The 24,415-nt window shown below is 38.5% G+C and overlaps 5 protein-coding genes across 7 annotated transcripts; 1 reads left to right on the top strand and 4 right to left on the bottom strand.

Annotated features, from left to right (window-relative positions):
* Positions 1–229: 229 nt before the first annotated feature.
* Positions 230–5,653, bottom strand: LOC137588373 (synaptotagmin-1-like). Its single transcript, XM_068305427.1, has 9 exons — positions 5,133–5,653; positions 4,168–4,347; positions 3,292–3,467; positions 3,110–3,208; positions 2,776–2,943; positions 2,367–2,534; positions 2,072–2,189; positions 1,794–1,927; positions 230–1,673 (listed from the first exon to the last, which is right to left on the bottom strand). Exons 2-9 carry the CDS (start codon positions 4,340–4,342, stop codon positions 1,464–1,466), a joined length of 1,248 nt encoding a protein of 415 aa, XP_068161528.1. The 5' UTR covers positions 4,343–4,347; positions 5,133–5,653; the 3' UTR covers positions 230–1,463.
* Positions 5,654–6,454: 801 nt separating this feature from the next.
* Positions 6,455–8,565, bottom strand: zgc:56095 (Ferritin, lower subunit-like). 3 transcript variants are annotated; one of them, XM_068305391.1, is made up of 6 exons: positions 8,424–8,558; positions 7,960–8,037; positions 7,707–7,810; positions 7,413–7,559; positions 7,209–7,334; positions 6,455–6,992 (listed from the first exon to the last, which is right to left on the bottom strand). In XM_068305391.1, exons 3-6 carry the CDS (start codon positions 7,806–7,808, stop codon positions 6,843–6,845), a joined length of 525 nt encoding a protein of 174 aa, XP_068161492.1. In that variant the 5' UTR covers positions 7,809–7,810; positions 7,960–8,037; positions 8,424–8,558; the 3' UTR covers positions 6,455–6,842. The 3 variants fall into 3 exon arrangements, with proteins under 3 accessions (XP_068161492.1, XP_068161494.1, XP_068161493.1); XM_068305393.1 differs by lacking the exon at positions 7,960–8,037 and having other exon boundaries at positions 8,424–8,565; XM_068305392.1 differs by lacking the exon at positions 8,424–8,558 and having other exon boundaries at positions 7,960–8,409.
* Positions 8,566–10,054: 1,489 nt separating this feature from the next.
* On the top strand, positions 10,055–19,408 carry LOC137588722 (receptor-type tyrosine-protein phosphatase H-like). The gene is made up of 22 exons (XM_068305957.1): positions 10,055–10,279; positions 10,889–11,189; positions 11,483–11,752; positions 12,042–12,311; positions 12,584–12,853; positions 13,145–13,414; positions 13,708–13,962; positions 14,074–14,331; positions 14,465–14,722; positions 15,168–15,428; positions 15,586–15,816; positions 16,427–16,684; positions 16,892–16,985; positions 17,081–17,125; positions 17,299–17,380; positions 17,505–17,595; positions 17,723–17,799; positions 18,055–18,189; positions 18,309–18,431; positions 18,525–18,685; positions 18,824–18,959; positions 19,266–19,408. The coding sequence occupies exons 1-22, from the start codon at positions 10,211–10,213 to the stop codon at positions 19,401–19,403; spliced, it is 4,053 nt and encodes a 1,350-aa protein (XP_068162058.1). The 5' UTR covers positions 10,055–10,210; the 3' UTR covers positions 19,404–19,408.
* Positions 19,409–19,512: 104 nt separating this feature from the next.
* Positions 19,513–21,155, bottom strand: LOC137588723 (putative nuclease HARBI1). The gene is made up of 2 exons (XM_068305959.1): positions 20,338–21,155; positions 19,513–20,194 (listed from the first exon to the last, which is right to left on the bottom strand). The coding sequence occupies exons 1-2, from the start codon at positions 21,020–21,022 to the stop codon at positions 19,767–19,769; spliced, it is 1,113 nt and encodes a 370-aa protein (XP_068162060.1). The 5' UTR covers positions 21,023–21,155; the 3' UTR covers positions 19,513–19,766.
* Positions 21,156–21,424: 269 nt separating this feature from the next.
* pigp (phosphatidylinositol glycan anchor biosynthesis, class P) lies at positions 21,425–24,251 on the bottom strand. Its single transcript, XM_068305960.1, has 5 exons — positions 24,098–24,251; positions 23,363–23,447; positions 22,360–22,432; positions 22,159–22,277; positions 21,425–21,965 (listed from the first exon to the last, which is right to left on the bottom strand). Exons 2-5 carry the CDS (start codon positions 23,442–23,444, stop codon positions 21,850–21,852), a joined length of 390 nt encoding a protein of 129 aa, XP_068162061.1. The 5' UTR covers positions 23,445–23,447; positions 24,098–24,251; the 3' UTR covers positions 21,425–21,849.
* Positions 24,252–24,415: the final 164 nt, after the last annotated feature.

Raw genomic sequence — 24,415 nt, 5'->3', positions numbered from 1 at the left:
AATAAATGTATTTAAATATACAGTATATATACAGTGTGTGTATTTATATATACAGTATATACACACACACACACACACACACACACACACACACACACACATACACACACACACACACACACACACACACACACATACATATATGTATTATTATTATTATTATTATTATTATTATTATTATTATTATTGTCATATTATATTGGGATATAATACGACATGGGCCAACACTGGGTCAGTGTTCTATTTTTAGGTTAGAGAGGTTTTATCCAATCAAAATTCAGAATTCAGCTAGCTTGTGTTGCCAGGTTCAACCTGGCAGGTTGAATGAAATCTGTCCAGGGCTTTCAGAATCTAGAATGCAGGGATCTCTGCACTGTGAGTGAACGGTCCTGTGATCGGATACTCACTTATGAGAAGCAGCTCTACGCAGATTGTTACAGTTTGAGCGCAGAGCTTTAGTGGAGAAATCTACACGTGTTTTGAACCTGGAAAATCTGCTTGCTTTTTGCTCCCACAATGAGCTGAAGGAGGAGAAAACGAAGATTCGGTCATCCGGTCCCTGAACTGGCTAACTTGTCAGACTGGGAAAGGGTTTGTCCATTATGTAGTGATGTGCAGATGAAGCTTCATGAAGCTTTGAAGCCTTTCATCCAAATGGTTCACTCAAACACAAAGCTTTTTGAGGCTTCATTTCTTCAAGTAGGACATCTAGTGGACGCAAAAATATCAGTTGGCATGGCTTTGAAGTGTGTGTGGCGTTTTGCAGAAAGACTGTGCATAAACTGTCAGCAAAATAAACAAGTATACAAAACATGTATAAGTGATGGCAGTACAAATAATAGTGTATTTTCCTTGCTTTGAATTGATTTTCGTATTCTTAATTTAATTGTGGAATGCAGCAGAATGCTTATTTAGTAATAGTGATAGTACATGAGTTTTATTATTCTAGACACATGCAGAGTATGACTTCTACACTGTCAAAGATGTTCAGAATGTTGAAAATACAAGTTTATATCGAGAGACATACAAACTCTACCATATGTTCAAAGTCAACTACCATTTCAGAAAACAATAGTGCAATAGTGGGACACTTTCATGTGTCAAAATTCAATATACCCATGTAAGAAAGTACACAAAAGACACACATTTTCAGGTAACTGCTTTCTAAATGTACAATACAGTACAGTCATAATGGTTTGCAGTGAGGAGTAAATAAAGCAAGCTATGGTTTTAATAATAACAAAATACAACAAATGTCTGTACATCACAAACACACACACACATGCACACACACACACGCACACACACACACACACACACACACACACACACACACACACACACACACACACACACACACGTATTTTCACAAGATAAATTGGAATACAGAACACGCAAATTGAAAAACACATTAGGAGTAACAATACATATCGACTGCATGAGGTCGCCAACACGGTGTGAGCCTAACGAGGTTTCGCTTTGAGGGCAGCGTCGACTTCTTCTTCGGGCATCAGAGTGTGCCACTGGGCTACTGGACGTCTGGGATTGGCAAGCATATCTGACCAGTGGCGCAGTCCAACTCCTGTAGCTCCGTAACCCATAAAGGTCTTTCCAATGGGGTCATTGCTCCCCAGTTTATCATAGTCAAACACAGTGATCACAACCTGCACTTTCTGAAAGAAAAACAGACAAACAAAAAAACCAGATGAAGTCTTATCAAAACTTTCCACACATCCACACCTTATTTCTATTTCATTTCAACGTGATAACAGAAATGGAACACAAGCCTATACCTGAATCTGCTCAAAGGGGACATCAAAACTGAAACTCTCATTAAAGTAGGGATTGAGCGTGTTCTTCTTGACGGTAGTCTTTTTCTTCTTAATCCGTTTCCCATTTTGTTGAAGAACAATCTTTACATAAGGATCTTTGAAAAAGTGAAAAGGATTATATAAATGTGTTTTTGTAAGGCTATTTTATTTTCTCCCAAGGATGAAGTTTGTTAAAATAGCTCACTATCAAAATGAATTAACTGAATAAGTGTCAGAATTATTAGAAGAGGTCTTGTTACCTGATAAGCCACCAACATCCATTTTCTTCAGGTTCTTTGCCTCCATGATGTTCACTGTCAGTTTTCCAGCAGTGGGTACATACCGTAAAGAAATGCAAACATCACCCAGTTTCTCTTGCTGAAAAGAAAAATCAATTGCATCATATCCCATCACATAAAAGGCAGCTTTTTTCTGTCTATGACTTTTTTAGTACAGTATTTATGAGAATCAAACTAGGAAATCTATTTTATTTTGAATGCCTTTGTGTTAAAATGTACTGAATTTAAATTAAGTGGTTAGTAAATAGCTTCATACCTCCTCTTTCTCACCGCTCTCCAAGTCTTTCCATTGTTGCATTGGCTGCCCCAAATCAACGCTGTTCATTGGAATCTTTATCTCGCCAATCATATCATGTTTGGAGAAACGGTCAAAGTCAAAAACCTGTAAAACCAAAGTTTTTCCGCCCAGCTCTGCATATGGGATCTAAAAAGAGACATTGTTAAAGTGTTAGAATAGACGTTGTTTGGGGAGGGACAACTTGACAAATGACGATCAGAATGAAACACTAAAAATGGCTAAAAACCCTTACAGGGCAGATGTCTGGGTATTATAAAAAGTGATATGTCACCTGAAACACTAACACACACACTGTGGCAAAGACATGAAAATGTGAAAAAACAAAACAAAACATCAATTCAAATGCAGGCTTTAGGACATGACATACCTTAAAGATAAATGTCTCGTTGAAAACAGGGCATAAATTCTTGCGCTGGACTTTGGTCTCGTACTTCTTCTTTTTGTCTGGCAATAAAAAGACTTTGACGTAGGGGTCAGACGTTCCCCCCATGTCCATGGCAGCCAAGTCCTGAGCCTGGAGGATGCCCACTATGAGCTTCAGAGGAGAGAGAAGTGGAAGTGGAACCCTCATTAACCCTCGGAGGAAAATTGTCATGTGTGATTTTGGGCTATATAAATAAAATTTCATTGATTAATTACATTCTTTATTCTAGTCATTAATAGTTATGAAGATAATGGGTAATAATATTATCAGGACGAACCTGAGCATCTGTGAAGTTGTAGTCCAACGTGTACTCTAGCTTGCCCAGTTTTTCCTGTTCCTTCTCCTCCTCTACCCCGTCCTTCTTCACTTCCCCCTCCTTCGATTTAAAAATATTGGCCCAGTTTATGGACATTGTGAAGATCCGAACTAATTACAGTTATACACTCAATATACCCATACCTTCTCTCCAGTCTCTCCTTCACCTTCTTTTTCTTTCCGTCGTCGTCCTGTCTTTCTTTCTCTGACTTTCTTTGGCTTTTTCTTTTTCCCAAAGCATTTTTTGAAAACACAGAAGATGCAACACACCACCAGAACCAGCACCAAAACAACGATAGCGCCTATGGCCCACGTGGGAACTGCAAAATAAGATGAGGTGTAGTATTATGAAGAATGGGAGCACATCCAATGTAGAAGAAATGAATGGATTATATTCATAGTGGGGTAATGTCCCACATTTTGAACCCTTATAAAATAAAAAACAAAACAAAAAAGACAGAATAAACAAAAATTTTCAGAGTCTGATCAGATTCCAAAGATTGGAGAAAGAGCCACATGCTTAATGCACAATATAATTTGAATAATATTATAGTATGCCTAATTTGCTGCCTTGCATTACTTATGATTGTGTGCTTTCACTTTAAAGTTTGTTCTTTCAGACTCTTATTTGTGTAGGAACAGTTTGCTGAGTCTCTATGTGTGTTGTCAGCAACACCCTTCACCACAATCTGATAATGACAGACTCTCTCAGGGAGTGTCTCTGGACAACTACTGATCAAAGAAGTGCAGCTAATCATTAAGTGCCTGACTTGACATCCAAAACTGAATGGAAATAGTCTTCTGACTTGTTTTCCACTGCCAGGTTTTTCATGGGCACGAGCAGAGAAAATAGTTTCTCTAAAAACTCCAAAAACAAGATAATTTTCCTTTCAAGTTCTGTCTCTAATGATGTCACGATATTTAATACTTTTAATACAGAGACAGACAATCTTTCAAAAATCACCAATGATAAAGTTAATGAAGGTGTCTTTTAGGGAGTGTATCCTAGAAGGGCCATACTTGACAGATGATCCAGTTCGTTCATGAACTTCTCCTTCATGTGGTTGTAGTCATGGCCAGGGTGATGTTCTGCATGGGAGTGCTCATGATGAACCGGCTCTGTTGCTTCCTCTGGTTCTGGTTCAGACCGTTCTGCAGTCCTGCGGACCCGGACCCCGGCTCCGGTCAGCCTCATTACAACTGTAAAACCATCGGAATTAAATCAGCAATTTGTGTGGTGCTAGTTGAAGTTTTCTGTTACGTTGGCCCTTACTCTGACAGATAACACAGCTGTGTATGCTGGGGGTGTAATCCTCATGTTCATGCACTCCGGTACAGTGCATGAGTGCAGGACATCCAGCCAGATGCTCTACATGGCTGACCCTAATCCCTGCATTACTCTCATCTGTCCACCCCATTCCTCATGTTTTCACTGTGTCCCATCCCCATTTTTCTCCAGTCAGTGTCGCCACCCGTAACTGGATTTAACTCTGACGCTACAATAGTAATCCAACATCCCAGACTCTTAAAGCTTAAAGAAAGTCACTGTTTATCTCCTCCATCTATTCTACTGTCTTGGACCTTTTTTTTTTTTTTTTAACATTGTTCATTAAGTTATTTCAAATGAGTCCTGTGTATTATGGCCTAAGTTGAGGGGATCTGTAATCTCTTTATTTTCAATTTTGATGTTTATGCAAGTGCTAGTTAACAAACTAATATAGTAAAAATTGTTAGACTGTAAATGACGTAAAATATATATTTTAAATAGGGAATATCTTTCCCATTTTTCCACCTGTATTTTTGGATCTGGAATAAAATGGCTTATAAGTAAACATAACCATATATACAGTATATATATATACACACGCACACACACACAATTTTATTTTTTTTTAAAAAAGGAATATTTTCTCCCTGGATTAGAGAGAATAAAGGCACGCCATCCTAGCTAAAACTGTTTCAAATCTGATGTCTGTTTTTCTTACCTGTTGATCTGATCCTATAGAGCTTTGGAGCAGCTTGTAGTTCAGTGACTTCCTTGTGTTTCTTTGGTGTATGGGATCGCTCACCAACCCATCATTCCGTCTGTACGCTGCTGACTGACTGGCAGGCTCGCTGGAACACTGTCCATCAAAGCTAACGCTCTGGCAAATCACACTAGCGGTGTAGTGATTTAATCCTCCCCAGCCCTCCTTTCAATATTAGAATGCTGAAAACAAATCTATTGCTTCAGGCCTCTGAATCAAGAGACATAAAATACTATCTTTTCTTATTATACCACTCGAATGTTAAACATGTCAAACATGTTGAAGAAGTGGACTCCTCTTTGAGCACGGGGTGATCGTTCATTAGACTGATGACACAAGGCAGCTGTATTTATCCATTAGAATGAGGAGATTGTAGAGCATCCTCCCCTTCACTAATCCCTTCAGCATAGCTGTCCTCACAGTCAGTCTACCAGCAATTTTCCCTGAGTGGATGCTGCATCCTTTGGTTTACCAATTTACAGTGCAAAACACACAGCAGTACCGACAGCAGTGTGAGCCCTAATCCGCACGCATGCTGCCACGTGTGAGCACTGCTACATCTGGAGACGTCAGTGGCTCCAATCCAGCATGAAACACCCTTAGTTGTCTTCAAACAGCAGACAGAAACAGAATGGCATAAGAAATATTAACATGGCCGTAGAAATGTAACATGGTAGGCTTTACTACATTTACTGCAGGGCTAGTATGGTAGGCTTAGATACATGTCAACACTTTCCTTTTGTGTTCACTTGGATAAGCTAATTAATAGAATCCTGAGAGTACCCTGTAACTTTAAGGTATGCACAAGATTTCAAGAGTTGAGCTATACACAAATGAAAGTGTCGCTGGTGCTCTTTTATCGTATTCTCATGTTCAAAGACATTCTTTGAGAATTTATCTTACCGGTATATTTTTTTTCATTTTTAGAGTGCTACATCACTGTCACCAGCCTGCATATAACGGACATCAGCCTGGCTGTGATCCACTCAGCAGACACACTTCTACAACTGTATCTTATCTTTCCAGAAACATGTAATTTTCCAATTATCTGCTCGGTCATTTTAACCGCAAGCAACCTAGTAGCACAACATTAAACTTTAAACTTCCTCCCAACATTGAGCAAACATTGCACCATATATACTGTACATATACCCTATATATTTACAGGGTTCTATATGTGCAGACATGACCTTTGGAAAACAGTGATAAGACTGACTAGACACTATGTTTTGGACAGCTGTAATAATTTAACTGCCTGTTAAAAAAAGCAAAAAACAATATGGCAGCATAAGAAGACTTTATTCGGTTTTTCAAAAATATTACAAATCTTTGAATCTAAATACTCACAATGGTGTTCATTAAAATAAATCTGAAGATTAAAACTTTTGACAATGGAATGTTTGATACATGATGACTGTAAATAATAAAGTGTGGTGAAATTGCAATTTTTAGCACCGTATGGTGGAGTTTTCCTGTTCTGTTTTTTAAGGAAAATTGAGGTATTAAGGTTTTCTTATTTTGCCTTTTACCACTGATACAAGAAAGAAGCTTGTGATAAATTGTAACCTGTATTTGTAATTTTCACTGAGAATACAGAGTGTGAGATGTTGCCCTCTTTACTTCATGCATCTTTGAAACATATAGCTTATTGAACTGACATATTGAGCCTTACAGAGTGTGTTTATCAAACAGATATTCTCCCAAACCACCGTGTGTCTCAGATGAGGTAAGCCGGGTCAGGCTGCTGATGTAATCACCCAACTTCTTAATGGTGTCATGGCTGTCGGTGAGGAAGTGCTGCTCAAGGAAGTCAGACAGCTACAACAGAATATAGATTAGATTAAGATTTATTTAAAACAATATTACACAGGAAATTGCACAGTTCATGTTTAATCTACTTGGCATGGTTCAAATTCTCCTGACATTAAATTTATTCAATATACACTAAACTTATATCAAAAATAATTTATTTTCTTGATACTAAACAGCAGTCTTAGCTCAAGTGACAGTCATATCCAACAAAAACAGACTCACATGGGGGTCCACGTTGGTGCTGGCTCTGTTGTGCACATCTAGGATGCATGTGTTCAGGAACTTCTGGTAGTTAAGCGAAAATGACATTGCATCCAGACCACCTCTCCAGTCCTCCCTGGTTGGCTTCTAGAGCATAATTTACAATATGTCAATAAGAATACCAAGAAGAGTATAAAAGCCCCCAAACAAACCATGTGGACTTACGTTAATAGTCTGAAGCAGAATTCTGCCTCCTCTCATGTTCTGATACTCCAGAAGCTTCTCAGCCTGTTCTCTCTCTTTCATGGAGCGCTCCAAGAAGAAACCAGAGAAATTTGGCAAAGCCACATCATCCCTGTCAAAATACATCCCCTGGAAGGATGACAGGAACAGTTTAGGTGAATTCAGCACTGATATTAATCAAAACAAGATTTCTACTATCTACTACTTTACTTAAAAGAAAAATCCATTACAATCCATTACACAACCAGACTGACAATAACGTCACAGCAGTTATACCAGAGAAAGGTAGGTGTAGGATGCACTGAGTTTGATGTTGATCAGTTTGTTGATGTCAAATTCGGTGTCCGAATGGAGGTTTTGTCTTACCACAGACTGCATTTCTGCAAAAACAAAACAAAAACAAAAACATGATGTAATGTAAATAAACGCCAGTTTACATTAATTCGTTCTTTTTTAAACACAGAAATAAAGAAACGGTCTACATCGAAGACAGGTGGTCCTTCTGGCTAGGAGTAGACAGTCTTCTTACCTGCAGCACGGCTTTGATCCCCTGTCTGGAGTGAAGTTGGACCTGCGCGTCTTTCCTTTTGCGGCTTTTATGGAGCTGCTGTGAAACAGCGTCAGTAACGCAGGCTGCAGTCACGTGGTTCGAGTATATTACATGGGTTGTGACTTTTAGAGTAAAATATTGTTGGCGAGAGACGTGTTTGAAGATCTATTCGGGTTTTTCGTATTGAATAAAGATAATTCCATCGATAATAAAGTCCTTTATCCAAAACAGACTTAGGCTCGTTTGTTGGCAGATCTAAAACCTACCACTAAACGACATCTACACCTGTCAGCTTGCCAAAGTTGCGCACAAAGCAGCTAATGTTAGCATTAACATTTAGTAACGCTAGCTCGTCAACAACAAAACAAAAATACCGCTCCCACAGCAGAACCAAAGTTAAATAATGTTATAATAGCAGATAGAACAGGGTTTTTATTACTTACTCTGTCTGTGAGGATAACGTTACCACACTTCTTCAGGCGTGTGCTCGTCCTTATCTTGTTTATACACGGGGACACAGCGTCCCTCCTCCTGCTAGCGTTAGCTTGTTAGCTCGCTCCTGCGTTTCTCTGTTTTCGTGTTTCCTCTGCTGCCCCCCTTCGTTTGAGAGGAGGTATGACACCTAATCCATAGATCTGATGTTAAAACCGGAGTTTTAACATCGATTTTTTTTTTCATTTTGAAAAACAAATAGATTTTTAAAAAAAACGTGACCACAAATGTTCTAGAGTGATCAGTTAAAGCAAACTCTGAAACACAAGAGCAAAGATTTCAAAGAACAATATTCAGAGTGAGCAGAGAGCAGAGATGTGAAGCCTGTGGATGTGGATTTGGAAGTGGTGTAATATCATGGTTGAGTGGACAAGAAAAGTCAGATGCAGCACGTCCACAGTCGGTGAAAATCTGGAAGGCCCAATAAATGAGGGAACAGAAACTGTTATTATGTCAAGAATGTGCATTCCATCAGAACTGGAGACTCCTCTCTCAAACCCACAAAATAACTGGGCAGTTACAATCCCTATTTGTGCTGCAAAGCTATTTTAAAGTAGTGTTTCTATGTATTCAAATGTTTCTCTTACATCTAACCAATTAGAAAATAAATTCCTGTTCTGTGCATTTTGCATTTTCAAAATACACACAGGCTTACCTGACCCTGGTAGGTAAGCCTCAGGTAAGTGTGTGTGTGCGTGTGTGCGTGCGTGCGTGCATGCGTGTGTGTGTGTGTGTGTGTGTGTGTGTGTGTGTGTGGGTGTGTGTGTGTGTGTGTGTGTGTGTGTGTGTGTGTGTGTGTGTGTGTGTGTGTGTATAAATTACACCCATAACCCAACCAAGAGCGGGTTATTTATTGTCATATGCTCATAATGCAATTTTAATGAAGTAATGAAGTTTAAGGTTTGTGTGGATTAATGATATATATATATATATATATATATAAATACAGCATGTTAAACATTTTACTTGTTAATAACTTTACAGTACAAGTCACAAAACATGATAAAATGCAAAATACCATGCAGACAGGCACCAAATAAAGTGCTGTATGTTTGCATAAATGGTGAACGAATGTGCTTTTTATGATTTTGATAGTTCTGTTCCACTTCTTGTTTTTTTATTGACTGCATAAGACTATTTTTATTGCTTATCTATGATCATAAACGCATAAGGCTCTGTTTAGAGTACATATATGATGTTTTCTCTCACAGTTTCTCATACAGCACATTGGAATTAAAGTGCAAGGAAGCTGTAAATACCCCTGCCTTCACAGTGGTGTAAAAAAAACAAAACCAGAAGTAAATATAGCTATGTAGCTTTATCTACTGTTCTGAGAAACCTCGTCAACCACAGAGATTAGACTGTGAATTTAACTAGGAAATCATTTTGGTATATCACACATCAGAAAAGTACACAGGGAGTCACAAGCATGACAGCATACATCACAAGAATATGACACAAATAAACCAATGACAGCCCTACCAATAAACTTATAAGAGACAAACATTAACCGTTAATAAGGAAGTAACAGGCGGGGCAAAGGTTCTTCTGGTTGTATAAGGCCAAATGGAGAAGCAACCATTCACGTCACTTTCCAGTTTGAGTGGGAACCAGATGTTAATGTAGAAGAACATGGGTGAGAATTAAAAGCCAACAAAGCTTTAAAAAAAATTATATCGGATATTGTGGCCACTAAGGCACGAAGAAACTGTATGTAGTTTAATAAACTGACACAGTGATGAAGCTGTTTCCTTTTAAAATCAACTCAGTCTTCTTGCTGCTGTCTGCCTTCCTGAGTGTAATTTGGGTAAGTTTTTTTTTTAACTTTCATTTTCAGATGATCTGATCACGTTTAAAATATTACCTGCAACAAAATGAATTTACTGCCTCAAAAAAACAATTAATTTTCAGTGCATGGTCACAGTTAAAATAAGGGGTTTACTTTACAGAAACACATGAAGTTGCACAACTAAATTATGCTGGACTCTTCCTGGTGATGAAATATGAATCATTCTCCCTTGGCAATAGCAAACCATTTTTTATTCAGTTCCTCAAAGAAACAAAAGTAGGAATGAGGAAGTAACTTCATAAAAATCTTAAAGAGAGCTTGTCTTCTGTCATTTATATCACAATTTCTTTTAGAATTTATCCAAATAGATGGAAATAGATACTGTTTCATATCATACCCTTAAATAACGAGTGCATATGGAATTTTTAATGTTAATGGAAAAAGTGAAAACTGTAGCGTGTGGATAGTGTCTTACACAATGAGATACATGAGAATAGCATTAATTAAGCTGTAGTCAGAGACTATTAAAATTTCTGTGTGGATTCTATATTTCGATGATGATTGAATTATAATTGGTATCAGGTCATTCTGTCAGTGCCCATTTGACTCCTATTCTTTTTTTTTTAGTGTGCCGCGGTCAAAGTTACAAATGACACAGCTCCTGAAGATGTTAATAATGTAGAAGTGTTAACACAAAATGAGAGCAGCATAACACTGAGGTGGGATAAGGTGAACAACATATCAACATACCGTCTACAATATGATCACAACGGCAGTTTAAAGGTGGAAAATATCAACGTGTCTCATCTGGAGGCATCAATTACATACGAGGTGTCTTCACTTAATGCTGGGACAGAATATAATTTCACTCTGATCACTGTTTTTGGGGACCTCTTGAGCAGTGGGCACATTTTCAAAGCCGTCACTGGTAAGTGATCTTCGAATGCGTTTGGAATCAGACATTTTTCTGCAATTTAAGACAGTGTTGTGATTTTATACATCACCTTCTGCCTGTCTGTATAACTAACGAAAATGTCATGTAGTTATTACAGTGACATGATACTATAGTTGTCTGCATTTTAAAAGGATTAAAATCACTTCTCTTTCGTTTCCCTCAATGAAAAAAAGATTTTGAATCAGCTTGAAAACTGCAACCGATATTACCCTGCAGCTTGGAAGACATCCTTCACTCTAAAGAAACTCTTATTTCTTTCTTTTCAGCTCCAAACAAAGTTAATAATGTAGAAGTGTTAACACAAAATGAGAGCAGCATAACACTGAGGTGGGATAAGGTGAACAACATATCAACATACCGTCTACAATATGATCACAACGGCAGTTTAAAGGTGGAAAATATCAACGTGTCTCATCTGGAGGCATCAATTACATACGAGGTGTCTCCACTTAATGCTGGGACAGAATACAATTTCACTCTCATCACTGTTTTTGAGGACGTCGTTAGCAGTGGGTACAATTTCCAAGCTGTCACTGGTAAGTGATCTATGAATGTGTTTGGAATCAGACATTTTTCTTAAATTTAAGACTGTTTTGCAATTGTATACATCACTTTCTGCCTGTCTGCATAAAAAAACCAAAATATCCCATAGTTATTACAACAACATGATAATAGTCTGTATTTTAAAAGGATTAAAATCACTTTACTTTCCTTCCCCTCAATGAAAAAAAGATCTTGAATCAGCTAAAAAACTGCAACCGATATTACCCTGCAGCTTGGAAGACATCCTCCACTCTAAAGAAACTCTTATTTCTTTCTTTTCAGCTCCAAACAAAGTTAATAATGTAGAAGTGTTAACACAAAATGAGAGCAGCATAACACTGAGGTGGGATAAGGTGAACAACATATCAACATACCGTCTACAATATGATCACAACGGCAGTTTAAAGGTGGAAAATATCAACGTGTCTCATCTGGAGGCATCAATTACATACGAGGTGTCTCCACTTAATGCTGGGACAGAATATAATTTCACTCTCATCACTGTTTTTGAGGACGTCTTTAGCAGTGGGTACAATTTCCAAGCTGTCACTGGTAAGTGATCTATGAATGTGTTTGGAATCAGACATTTTTCTTAAATTTAGGACTGTTTTGCAATTGTATACATCACTTTCTGCCTGTCTGCATAACTAACCAAAATATCCCATAGTTATTACAACAACATGATAATAGTCTGTATTCTAAAATGATCAAAATCACTTTACTTTCCTTCCCCTTGATGAAAAAAAGATCTTGAATCAGCTTGAAAACTGCAGCTTGGAAGACATCCTCCACTCTAAAGATACTCTCATTTCTTTTCTTTTCAGCTCCAAACAAAGTTAATAATGTAGAAGTGTTGACACAAAATGAGAGCAGCATAACACTGAGGTGGGATAAGGTGAACAACATATCAACATACCGTCTACAATATGATCACAACGGCAGTTTAAAGGTGGAAAATATCAACGTGTCTCATCTGGAGGCATCAATAACATACGAGGTGTCTCCACTTAATGCTGGGACAGAATATAATTTCACTCTGATCACTGTTTTTGGGGACGTCTTGAGCAGAGGGTACAATTTCAAAGCCGTCACTGGTAAGTGATCTTTGAATGTGTTTGGAGTCAGAGATTTTTCTGCAAATTAAGACAGTGTTGTGATTTTATACATCACCTTCTGCCTGTCTGCATAAAAAACCCAAAATGTCTTGTAGTTAATACAGTGACATGGTAATATGGTAGTCTGTATTTTAAAAGGATTAAAATCACTTTACTTTCCTTCCCCTCAATGAAAAAAAGATCTTGAATCAGCTAAAAAACTGCAACCGATATTACCCTGCAGCTTGGAAGACATCCTCCACTCTAAAGATACTCTTATTTCTTTTTCAGCTCCAAACAAAGTTCAGCATGTAGAAGTGTTAACACAAAATGAGAGCAGCATAACACTGAGGTGGGAGAAGGTGAACAACATATCAACATACCGTCTACAATATGATCACAACGGAAGTTTAAAGGTGGAAAATATCAACGTGTCTCATCTGGAGGCATCAATTACTTACAAGGTGTCTTCACTTAATGCTGGGACAGAATATAATTTCACTCTCATCACTGTTTTTGGGGACCTCTTGAGCAGTGGATACAATTTCCAAGCTGTCACTGGTAAGTGATCTTTGAACTTGTGTTTTGGATGCATTTGGAATCGGGTATTTGCTTCTGAATTAGGCCACAGCTTTGTATTTATAATCATCACTGACACTGTATCACTTATAGTCATATCATAGTCATAGTTAACCTTATTGTCAAATGTGCCATATAAACAGCACAGCACAGATGACAGTCCTCTCAGACCCACAGGCAGTAAAAACACACGACCGAGCCGCTTATACATTACGACAGAAATGTCTATAGGCCATGTAAATATAAAATACTGTAAATGTCTCTTCATTTTCCAGTGCCTCTTAATGCTGAAGAGTTTGAAAAAGTTACACAAAGTGAAACCAGCATAACTCTGCGGTGGAAAAAAGTGGATGACATTCGTGACTATGTGCTTGTGATCAGCAAAAGTGAGATCAACATCACAGCGACTGCAGAACATCATGTGACGCGATTAATCTCAAATCTCACAAGTATGACTGAATACAATTTTACCCTCTTCACTGTGTTTGAAAACATCAAAAGTAGAGGAGTGCACACCACTGCGTCCACTGGTAAGAAAATACCACAGAATTATTGCACATCTCTGGTTGATGACCTTTACAAAGTCATCTCTGTATTTAGAAATGCTTTATTCATTACGCTATTTTAATTTGAATTTTTAGCTCCTCCCAATGTAAAGGATATCAAAACAGTAACACAAAATGAGACCAGTATAACCCTGCAATGGGAAAAAGTGAATGGCATCCTCAGCTATAAACTGTCATTCAACGGAGGCGAGATAAACGTAACAGCATCAGCGGAAAATGAAAAAGTGACACACACAATCCCAGGACTCACAAGTGGGACTAAGTACAATTTCAGTGTCTTTGCACTGTTTAAGGACATCCGAAGCAGTGGATTCCACTATACTGCAGTCACCGGTGAGAAGATTTCCTCTCAGATAGGAATTCCACAACTAAGAGGAGTATTTCTGAAAATATAACAGAAATAAATGTAGTCTTTAAAGTGAAATCTAACCTAACAGTTCTGTCGTTGTGTTTCTCTACATCATAGCTCCTCGTAATCCAGAAAGGTGTCAGTCAGTGGAACAGAATGAAACCAGTATAACCCTGCTGTGGAGAAAAGTGGACGCCATCCTCACATACAGGCTTTTGTTCAATAAGAGAGAGATAAATGTCTCTGCATTCGCAGGGCAGGAAAATGTGACACACACAATTCTTGATCTAAAAAACGGGACGAATTACAACTTCAGTCTCTTTGCGTTGTTTGAGAATATCGGAAGCAAAGGTGTAACCTGCACTGCAGCCACTGGTAATATATTTATATTTCACTGTCTAAACCAAAGTTCTTATCCTAGCAGTACTGCTTGCCTGATTTTTGAGAAAATAGCAGAATGAACGAAAGTTAAAATATAAAACTTAGAGGGACTCTTGGTTCTTTACGCTGCCTTAACATTACTTTATAATATAATTTACAACTGATCGTTTGGATTGAACAGCAATGCAGTCATAAAATAGAAAACAGAGATGGATCATTTGTGAAATCTTAGACATTCATCTGGTTGATAGCAGCCTGGCCTTGAAAAATCTTGCTTAGATAATTGAGATGAATCTCTACAAAATATAATCTTACATAAGCTGACACTTTATCCTCAGGTCAACTCTTAGACAATTTATCCACACAGTTACTGTATGTAAGTGTGATTTAAAGTGAACATCAACATCAGTAAGTACTTTTTTTTCCATCTTTACATCAGTTCCCTCAATGGTGACTGACGTCCGCATCGATGAACGCTCTGCGACCCGCATAACCCTCAACTGGACCGTGGATGTGGATAAAAACTGGAGCTATTTTCTACAAATGGGTGGTGAAAGTTTGTTACTTCACCCAATTAAATATGAGAATTTCTTAGTACATTCAGTCACATCTCTCCAGCCTGGAAAGGAGCATTCGTTCTCTGTGATCACAACCTTCTCTGGACTCAACAGCACCGCTTATAAAGACTTCACACCAACAAGTATAAAAAGAATTGTTGACGTGATTTAACATATTTTTCAATTACTGTATGTAAATGCGTAACGACTCACAGCTCCTTAACTTACCTTTATTTCTGATTGTATTAGATGCTGGATCCTAAGACATGGTGCCATTTGTCTGTTTTTCGTTCATTTCAGCTATAGACAGCACAACAGTCAACTGGCATGTTACTAACTCCTCCATTCAAGGAATGGTTGAAGGCTTGTTCACAAAAGCAACAGCTACTAATAATTCCCAAAGTCACACCAGTCCTGGCGGCAGCAACGTGTCTTTTACTGGCCTTTACCCTGGTGCAACCTATAAGGTGTCTCTAGTGTATGAAAGAAATTCCAAAAGCTTTCTGCAGTACAGCCACAGTCTGACAATCAGTAAGTACAAGTCTCTTCACAATACTGGATATCTGTTTCGAAAAGAAACGTGTCATGCACTAATGATAATGTTTTGCATTTATCATTTTAAACATTAGGAACATTATTGTGTTTTGTAGTTCAAAATAAAATCAATAGTAGAAATGGTTCTATGTGATTATACTATGCGATTTAGCTGTGTCTTTTGATTTAGTATCATTTTATCCATTAACCCTTTGAAATGAATGTGAAATATACATATTGGTTTATAAAATATCAGAAAGTATCCAGAGTCTAGGGAGTTAGCTTGACTTTGCAAAACCAAAAGTGTTAACAAAGAAAATATGTAAATCTGCAGAGGACATGAAATCCTCAATTTGGCAAAGGCTGGATTTCTGTTAACTATTCATGTGAACATTTTTTTTAAAATTCTGGTTTCTGTGGATTTAGTGATTATTTGACTGAATTACTTTTAGTTTTTCATGGATTAAATACTGTTTTATTCTGTATAGTGGACGGCAGATTTTAACATCTCTGTCAATCATCAGATCTGTCTCTCTACAGCAGAATGCTCTGTGCTGTGTTGTTTGTGACTGAACTGTAATGCTGTCTTTCTTCTCTTTTGGAAAAGTTCCTCCAGATTTAAAGGCTCATTGTGAGAATTGGGCAGGTGGCTATTCTGTCTATATTCTTTGGGATGAACCGGATGGTGTGTGGACTGCAGTGGAAGTAAATGTGACGGGGAAAACTCACACACTTACAGATGGGGAGAACCATATCCAAATATCTGGATTCCAGCCTGCCAGAACCTACGAGGTGTCCTTAGCTTCTTTGTCTGGGGCCAGGAAGTCTGAGCCATTTGTTTTTCTTTGTGCTACTGATGGAAGGGGTGAGCTGGTCTTTTTAAAAAAAAAAAAAAACTTGATGTATTTATTTCTCCTCATGGCTGTTTGCCATCACTTTCCTGTTGCTTTGTTTGGTTTCTTTACAATTTATATTTATTACATTTTCAATTTATTATGGGAAGTGATAATGTGACTATATTGCAAACAGTCCTGTTGAAATGAGTGTCTAATCTAGATTTAACTTCCTGCAGGAGTCATTGCAGGATCAGTGATTGGTGTGCTGCTTTTTGTCACCCTTGTCTGTCTGACTGTGTTCATTTTGCATAAAAGACCAGATATTATCAGGTCGGTGTTTCCTTCATGCCTTTAACTACTTTATCTCCATGAAATGTATGTATCACACCCAATCAGTGAATTTTTTTTGTTTCTCATCAAAACAGAAAAAAAACATTCTTCAGTGGTTCCAGTCTCTATAAGAAGTGCGAGTAAGTATACATTTGGCTTTGTAGTAATTAACCAAGTCCTGAATGCAGTAAGAAGGGAAAATTATATGTTGAATAATGCAGTTTACCAAGTATGAAAATCTGCTTGTGATCAATGTGTAATTTTACATCATTAAGCATAAGTCACATGAAGCCTACTATGATATGCTTTTTAGAGCTGTTTCTGCAGTCAAGTTTCCAGACCACTTCTCCAAGTTGAGTGAGGATGACAACAGAGGTTTCACTCAGGAATATGAGGTACATATTAAAAGTTACTCGTCTGTGTCATCCTTTTGTATAATGTAGGGATATAAAATTGTTTTTTCTTGTTTAATTTGGAGTGCTTTTATCTTTTCTCAAATACATGCTTTGTCATTTGCAGAGCCTCAGACCTGTTGGAACAGAGCAGACATGGAAGGAAGCAATTTTACCTGAAAACAAACCGAGGAATCGTTTCAGCAATGTCCTGCCATGTAAGCCTGTCCTGTTACGGCTGGTTCTGATACCACAGGAGACGCAAGACTCCTCATCCACTGATGTTTGTAGCCGAGTCCAGCTGTGATGCAATTGATGTTAAGCAAGTCTTTTGTGTTGTCCTAGATGACTGGAGTCGGGTGAAGCTAACTACGTCAAATCCCGATGCAACCTCTGACTACATCAATGCTAGTTACATACCAGTGAGTATTACTGATCAATATATTGAATGAATCTCTTTCTGTTAATATTATACATAACAAATAATTTTTTGACTGCAATGATTTAAGAAAAATCCTCAAATAAGAAATAATATACTTGTGAAGTTTCGAAGATTGACTTTCTTTTTTCATGGGATTTCTTGAGTCAAAAATGGCGTTTTAAATGTTCCACTTTTTAAAAAGTAGGGCATTTAAAAGCTGTAAGTCTAAACATTAATTTTAGCAATAACTCCTTAGGGCTCCAACAACAAAAGAGAATACATCGCCACCCAGGGTCCTCTGCCCAATACAGTCAATGATTTCTGGAGGATGATCTGGGAGCAAAGAGTGACAGGCATCGTCATGGTAACCAACTGCATTGAGAAAGAACGGGTGCGTCCTTACAAATATTCATCTATCATATCTTAAGGGATGTGCAAACTAGACTAGTTCTTCACTGGTGCCTGGTCTATTGCAAAAATGTCATTTATTCCTTGTGTGTGATTTCCCAGACAAAGAGTGAGAAATACTGGCCAAAGGTCAGACAGCCTCACCATTATGGAAACCTGTTGGTCACAACAAGATCTGAACAACAGGAACCCAACTGGACACTAAGGGACTTCACAGTGAAAAATGTGTGAAACATCCCTAAAAAAATAAGACAAATTATAATTGTTCAAAGGTGTTATTCAGTATTTGACTTCCTCCATGTGAATACTTTTTTACAGAGCAGCACCTCAGAGGTGCGCAGTGTGAAACATTTTCACTTCACTGCCTGGCCCGACCATGGAGTCCCACAGGGAACAGAAGTCCTGATCCAGTTTAGAGAACTGATAAGACGACACATTCAGACTAATGGAAACGCAGTACCGACTGTGGTTCACTGCAGGTACCACATGAATGCTCGTCTCTGGTCTGGAGCCATTTGTTGAGCACATGAAAATAATTATAATAAAATCACAGGTGAACCTTAAAACAATTACATATTTTGATAAATCCAATAATGACCACCATACTTGTCTCTCAGCGCTGGAGTGGGGAGAACAGGCACCATCATCGCTCTGGATGTGCTCCTTCAGCAGCTAGAGAGGGAAAAAGTGGTGGGAATCAAAGCCTTTGTGCACAAGATGAGACTGAGTCGACCACACATGGTGCAGACGGAGGTAAAAAAATTATCTTGTCTCAGGCGGTTACCACCGCTTGGAAAGATACCCTACTTACCTCTAGACCTAGACACTTGCCCTGTATGCTGTGTACTACTTTATCTAAAGACTGAAAGTCCAACAAGGCTCGGCCTAAATCAATAGGAAGGTTGCAGTCATAAATTTTAATAGTGTGCAATTACATTTATTTTTGTGTGAATACTGGATTAGAAGGAAGAGTTACCCAGATTACAGTGTGAACCTGAGGACTCTGAACCTTAAACCTGCTTTTCAACTGACCAAAGCATTGTGGTTATTTCTTTTCAGTCCCAGTATATTTTCCTGCACCAGTGCATCATGGACAGTCTACAGCCCAATATGAAGCCTGAAGAAAACATATATATGAATGCTGACATGATGTATGTCAATTCCACCGCACTCCGAGAGTTTCACAGGAACACCTAAGGAAGTACTTCGGACCTGCAGGCAGTCTTTCATGCACTTCATTAAAAACTCATTTTAAAGTCTGTATGCTATATTTTGTTATATATTGTAAATACAAAAAACAGTCATATTCTGAATGTACAAAATATTTTATTTAAATGTATTGTGTCAAATGTTTGTTTTTGTTCATGTTATAAGGGCATGTGCTCAAAAAATTTTTTTTAAAAAAAGTCTGCAAATTAGATAAAAATCCCAGATGATTTTCTCATCGGTATTTAACCCTACCTGACTGTGTGTTTAAATTTTGCATAGCTGTCTGTATTTTCAGTGTCAGTTTGTAGATGAGCCTCGCTGGTTTCTAGAGAAACACAACACCAGATCTGTTCACTCAACCTCTCTGATTCCTTCAGTCTGTGCATCTTCATTACTGGACCCTAGGGATAATTTTCCATCGATGAGCTCCTGTCTGGCCTGTATGGCCTCAGGGTCGGTGGGTATCCGTCCTCGGCGCTGCTTTTCAGGATCTAGATGCTCGATTTTAAGATCTGCAGGCAGGGATGGGACGGAAAACTTCTTAGCGATGTTGTGCAGAACGCAGCACGTCTTGATGATGTTGGACTGTTTGCTCAATGATGCCTCTTGCGCAAAACCGAGTTGCATCAAACACCTAAATCTTCTCTTCATGGAGCCGAGCGTCGTCCGCATGATGCTGTAGATTTTAGCGTGGGCCTCGTTGAAGCGGATCTCCTTGTCATTTGCAGGTTCTGCCACAGGTGTCAAAACATGCTTACTCAAGTTGTAGCCATTCCCACCTGGATGACAAGGAAGCATGACAGAAACAGATTAAACATGACGATTTTGGAGAGTGTTTAAGAACCTCAGTGTTTCCAAGGAAACCATCGTGACAGCATCAGATGTAAGATCCACGTGCAACAGTCCATGGTGCTCTGCTTACCAATAACCCAGTAGGGTCTGTGTAGATCCTCCTCCATCTCTTTCCGCATGGAAGAAGAATCCCACAAGTCCTGCTCAAAGGTGCTGCCCGCACAACACTTTTCTGCACTCAGTATGTTTCCATCGGAGTCACATATGATCTGAATCATGACTGACGTAAATCCCATAAGGTTGACAAAAGACCAGAACATGAGCTTGTCGTACGGAGAGGCTCTGGTTCTGAAGTGAGCCGCCGACAGGACACCCAGCACGTTTGGGATGCCGCACATCTTCTCCGTCTTCAAGGCGACGCTGACTTGGGCTTCCCGGCTTCGCGGGAACGAGATAAACTGATCGGACATCTCCGCGATCACCGCGGATACCGAACATATGACCGCGGAGCAGTCGGTCATGCTGATCCCGGCTTTCCGCAGGATCGCGACAGAGGAGAATCCGTGCGCGAAATAGTTGAGCGCCACCATGACCATAGCATCTGCGCTCAGCGCCCGTTTCCTCGGAGCGACGCTGTTGATGCGGACGCGAATGTAGTCCGTGATGAACAGCAGGCAGGGTCTGGTGAGGTGGAACATCTCGAACAATGCTTCGTCGTCGAAGTCATCGAAACAGTTCCTAACGCAGTCGTCCTCTCCGCCATGTCCGAGGAGCTCCTCCTGGACCGCCAGCCACACCGGCAGAGGGAAGGCCATGTGGTCCCCGCGGCGACGCGCTAACGTCGAAACCGTCAAGAACTTGTTTGGCACCGTTGACTGAAGATTAGCAGAAGGAAGTAGCAAACCGAGAGCGTCCACTTCATGTTTCACGCGGTGATGTCGCCACCTTGTGGACTGGAAGAGAAACGCCGAACAAACGCAAGCTCGGATCACGTGACATGTATACTCCGTGTATTTGGACCTCCTTATTTGTAGTCATTTTGGTTTCAAGAATACTGTACTTATATTTGCGCCAGTTTTTAGTCTGATTTCATCTGTTAACGATAATATCTACTTTGCAGTAACTTTTTTTCCTTAGTTTGTTTGGTTTTCTTGCACAAAAAACAAACAAAAAAAAGAACTCTTAAAACAGGTCAAGAAAACATACTGGTTTCTGTCAAACTGATAAGAAGGGTTTAGAAAAGAAGTTTTGAATCTAAAAGCATTCATGCAAACAAAAAGCTGTTAGGTCTTGTGTGTTTTTAAGTGAAAAATAGACTTAATTCACTTACTAAAAACTGTACACTACATTTAAGTGTCGTCGTTGCATATAACATGTATAAAAAGTATGCAGTTTATTAAATATCAATAATTTTTCATCCAATGCACGGCTTGGTTTGACATACATACAGTATTACTGTAATTAATACATAGGACATAATTTTGCACGACACACATGTACTAAGCATTAGGTCATTCAGTACATCTTTGCCCCCATATTCCACTGCACCTGTATAAATAAATCCTTTCCTAGGTATAGAATAAACAGTGACTTGAAAAAAGCTTCACTTATGCTGTACCTCCATTTAAAATTACTTCGCTTGTTACTGTTTGGGTGACAAATAAAACATTTGGTTGACTTCACTGATGGAAATATCCTGGAGGGCTGGTATTCCACCTTTATTGCAGTCATCTGTCCTCTGGCCTTGTGCATACACGTCTGTAACAGAAAGGACACATTCAAGAATGATATAATTTATAATCAAGGGTTTTAGAATTCCAAAAGAAAACCTTCTTGGCAGGTACAATAATGTCAGTAGGGCAAATGGAAGTCGTATATGAACTTGTAATATTAACAGACATACATGTCACCTAACCAAAAGTTCACTGTTAGCCCACAGCAGCATACTCACCTGTGATATTTTCCACAGAGCTGAGTGGAGCTATGTTGATCATGTTCACTCCAAATAGCAACACAAATGACATTGTTATTGCAACAAGCAGATAGATCGGCATAGCAAGAGCCCAATATCTGCAAATAAAAACATGTGAAAGATTCAGAGGGCTAACTCATTTTTGCATAACTACCATTTTCATCTTCATTTTCTACTTACTTTTGAGGCCAGTAAGTCAGTCCTACTGAATGAAGCCACTCCTCTGGTATGAATGCCCATATGCAATATAGAACTGTGGAGAGAGTAAAAGGGAGAATTAGCTAAGAGGTTTTATGTATCACCAATTACAAGATGTTTCCTTCAAACATTGAGGCAAATGCATGTAAAAAACCAAATGGCCACAGTGCTTTGGAAAAAAATCCAAGATCACATCATTGTATCTACCATATTTAAATATATGATCTAAAAACTGTAATAATCCATGTCTGGTAAGACAGACAATAAAAGTATAGAGATTAAGGACAATTCACTCCTGCAAGACAACAAATAAAAATACTACAGGATTACAACTTAAAAACCAAACTGTAGCTGATGCTGTGTTCATTTTGTTAGGTCGCATATTTTATGCATATCCTATAAAAATTAGAGAGCTACACTCTAAACAGAAACTGCAAATAGTGAACTACAATTGCCTTATCTTAACCAATTACTAATCATACCAATGTGACTCTAAAATCTAAGGATGGGATTTCATGGCAAGAAGTCAATTTATGTGGGTCATCCTACCATGAGAGTGTACTGATGTCAGATGCGACAATATTAGTGATGTCAAATTTAATTATGTTATTGTGTAATCTACCTGGGTTTATATTAGAACATGGGAAGTCCAAAAGCTGTTTAAGTCAATCCACTGGACGTTAAGAAAGTTCTTGAAGACTTTTCGTCTCTCATCCAAGAGACTTCTTCAAGAGACTTTGAACTGAAGAAGTCTCTTGGATGAGAGGCGAAACATCTTCAAGAATAGTCAAAGCTAGTGCATAGCTTTGACCTACCCTGAAAGGTAAAAGTTATGCAATAGTCAGGTACTATTTTCAGGGTACCCTGACCTACCCTGGAAATAGGTCAGGGTGAGTCCTGGGATGCTGCAGTCTCTGACTGCCTTGTTTTTATTAGATTTGTTTAATATTTCAATTGTGGAACACTGGAATATTATTTAACTTACAGAAGCCAAACTGTGAGGCAAGGTAGAGAACAAATCCATAGATGGCCCTCTCATGCATGGGGGAAGGAGTGTTATCCACCATAATCTGAAAAACAAACAAAATTAAAACTAGAACCAAGGCAGTTACAGACTACAACATCCTGTGACATCTCTTAATGCAAATTTTTACCCTGACATACTTGCCTAGGTCAAAGATCAAAGCTATTGCTCTGGCTTACTTTCATAAATCAAAGCACTAGCTTTGATCTACGGTCTACGGTCTCACACCTTTTATCTTATCCGGTTCCTGAGTATACAAAAGATGACCTTGACCTAGTTTTCTCAAGGTCATCATCTTATTGTCATCCCCTTTGCCACCCGAGTACAGTAATGTGATTTTTGTTTAATCTTTCTATCTGCAACGGTTGCAAAGATATTTGGTGGATTAACAGACGGAAGAACGAACACACCAACACTGACAATTACAATACATCACCGCTTTGAAGCGGGATGTAACAAAACATACACAAATAGTTACTATGAAGAGGTATCACAAAACAAGCAAAAAAGAAAAAAACCCCCCACACCATTAAACATTTGTGTTATGTTTACTGCTTAAACTCATACACGGGTTTGGTAACGCTAAATGCGAATTGAAGCATCTGACAGTAAAGCAGGTGTGTGCCAGTCAAAACCCACTAACAAGTACAGTACTGTATTTTAGTATCATGGCGAATAAAACGAGTTTTTATTTACCAACACAACTTGTAATGTTCAACTCGTCGTGAATACCAAAATGTATATTTAAGAATAAGCTAGAGTCAGCATTTCTATACAAAAACAGCAAAAACAATCTCGATATCTCGCTAATAAATGAAGAATGCTACGCTAAAAACATCGTCACTCGATTAGCTTGCCTGCATTTTGTCCCATGAAATATTGAGTCCGATGTCAAATATTCGGCAGTAAAAGAGTTCCGCCTTTGAAATCCAAAGTTCAATAATAAGTAAAAAATCTCACATTAAAGTAAAAAATAACTAATATTGTTAAACAGTGTAAGTTTAAATAATATAC

Source organism: Antennarius striatus, chromosome 21, assembly GCF_040054535.1.
Source record: "Antennarius striatus isolate MH-2024 chromosome 21, ASM4005453v1, whole genome shotgun sequence".
NCBI lineage: Eukaryota > Metazoa > Chordata > Actinopteri > Lophiiformes > Antennariidae > Antennarius > Antennarius striatus.
The sequence above is the reverse complement of the archived record's forward strand: the minus strand, read 5'-3'. Positions and strand labels throughout refer to the sequence as shown.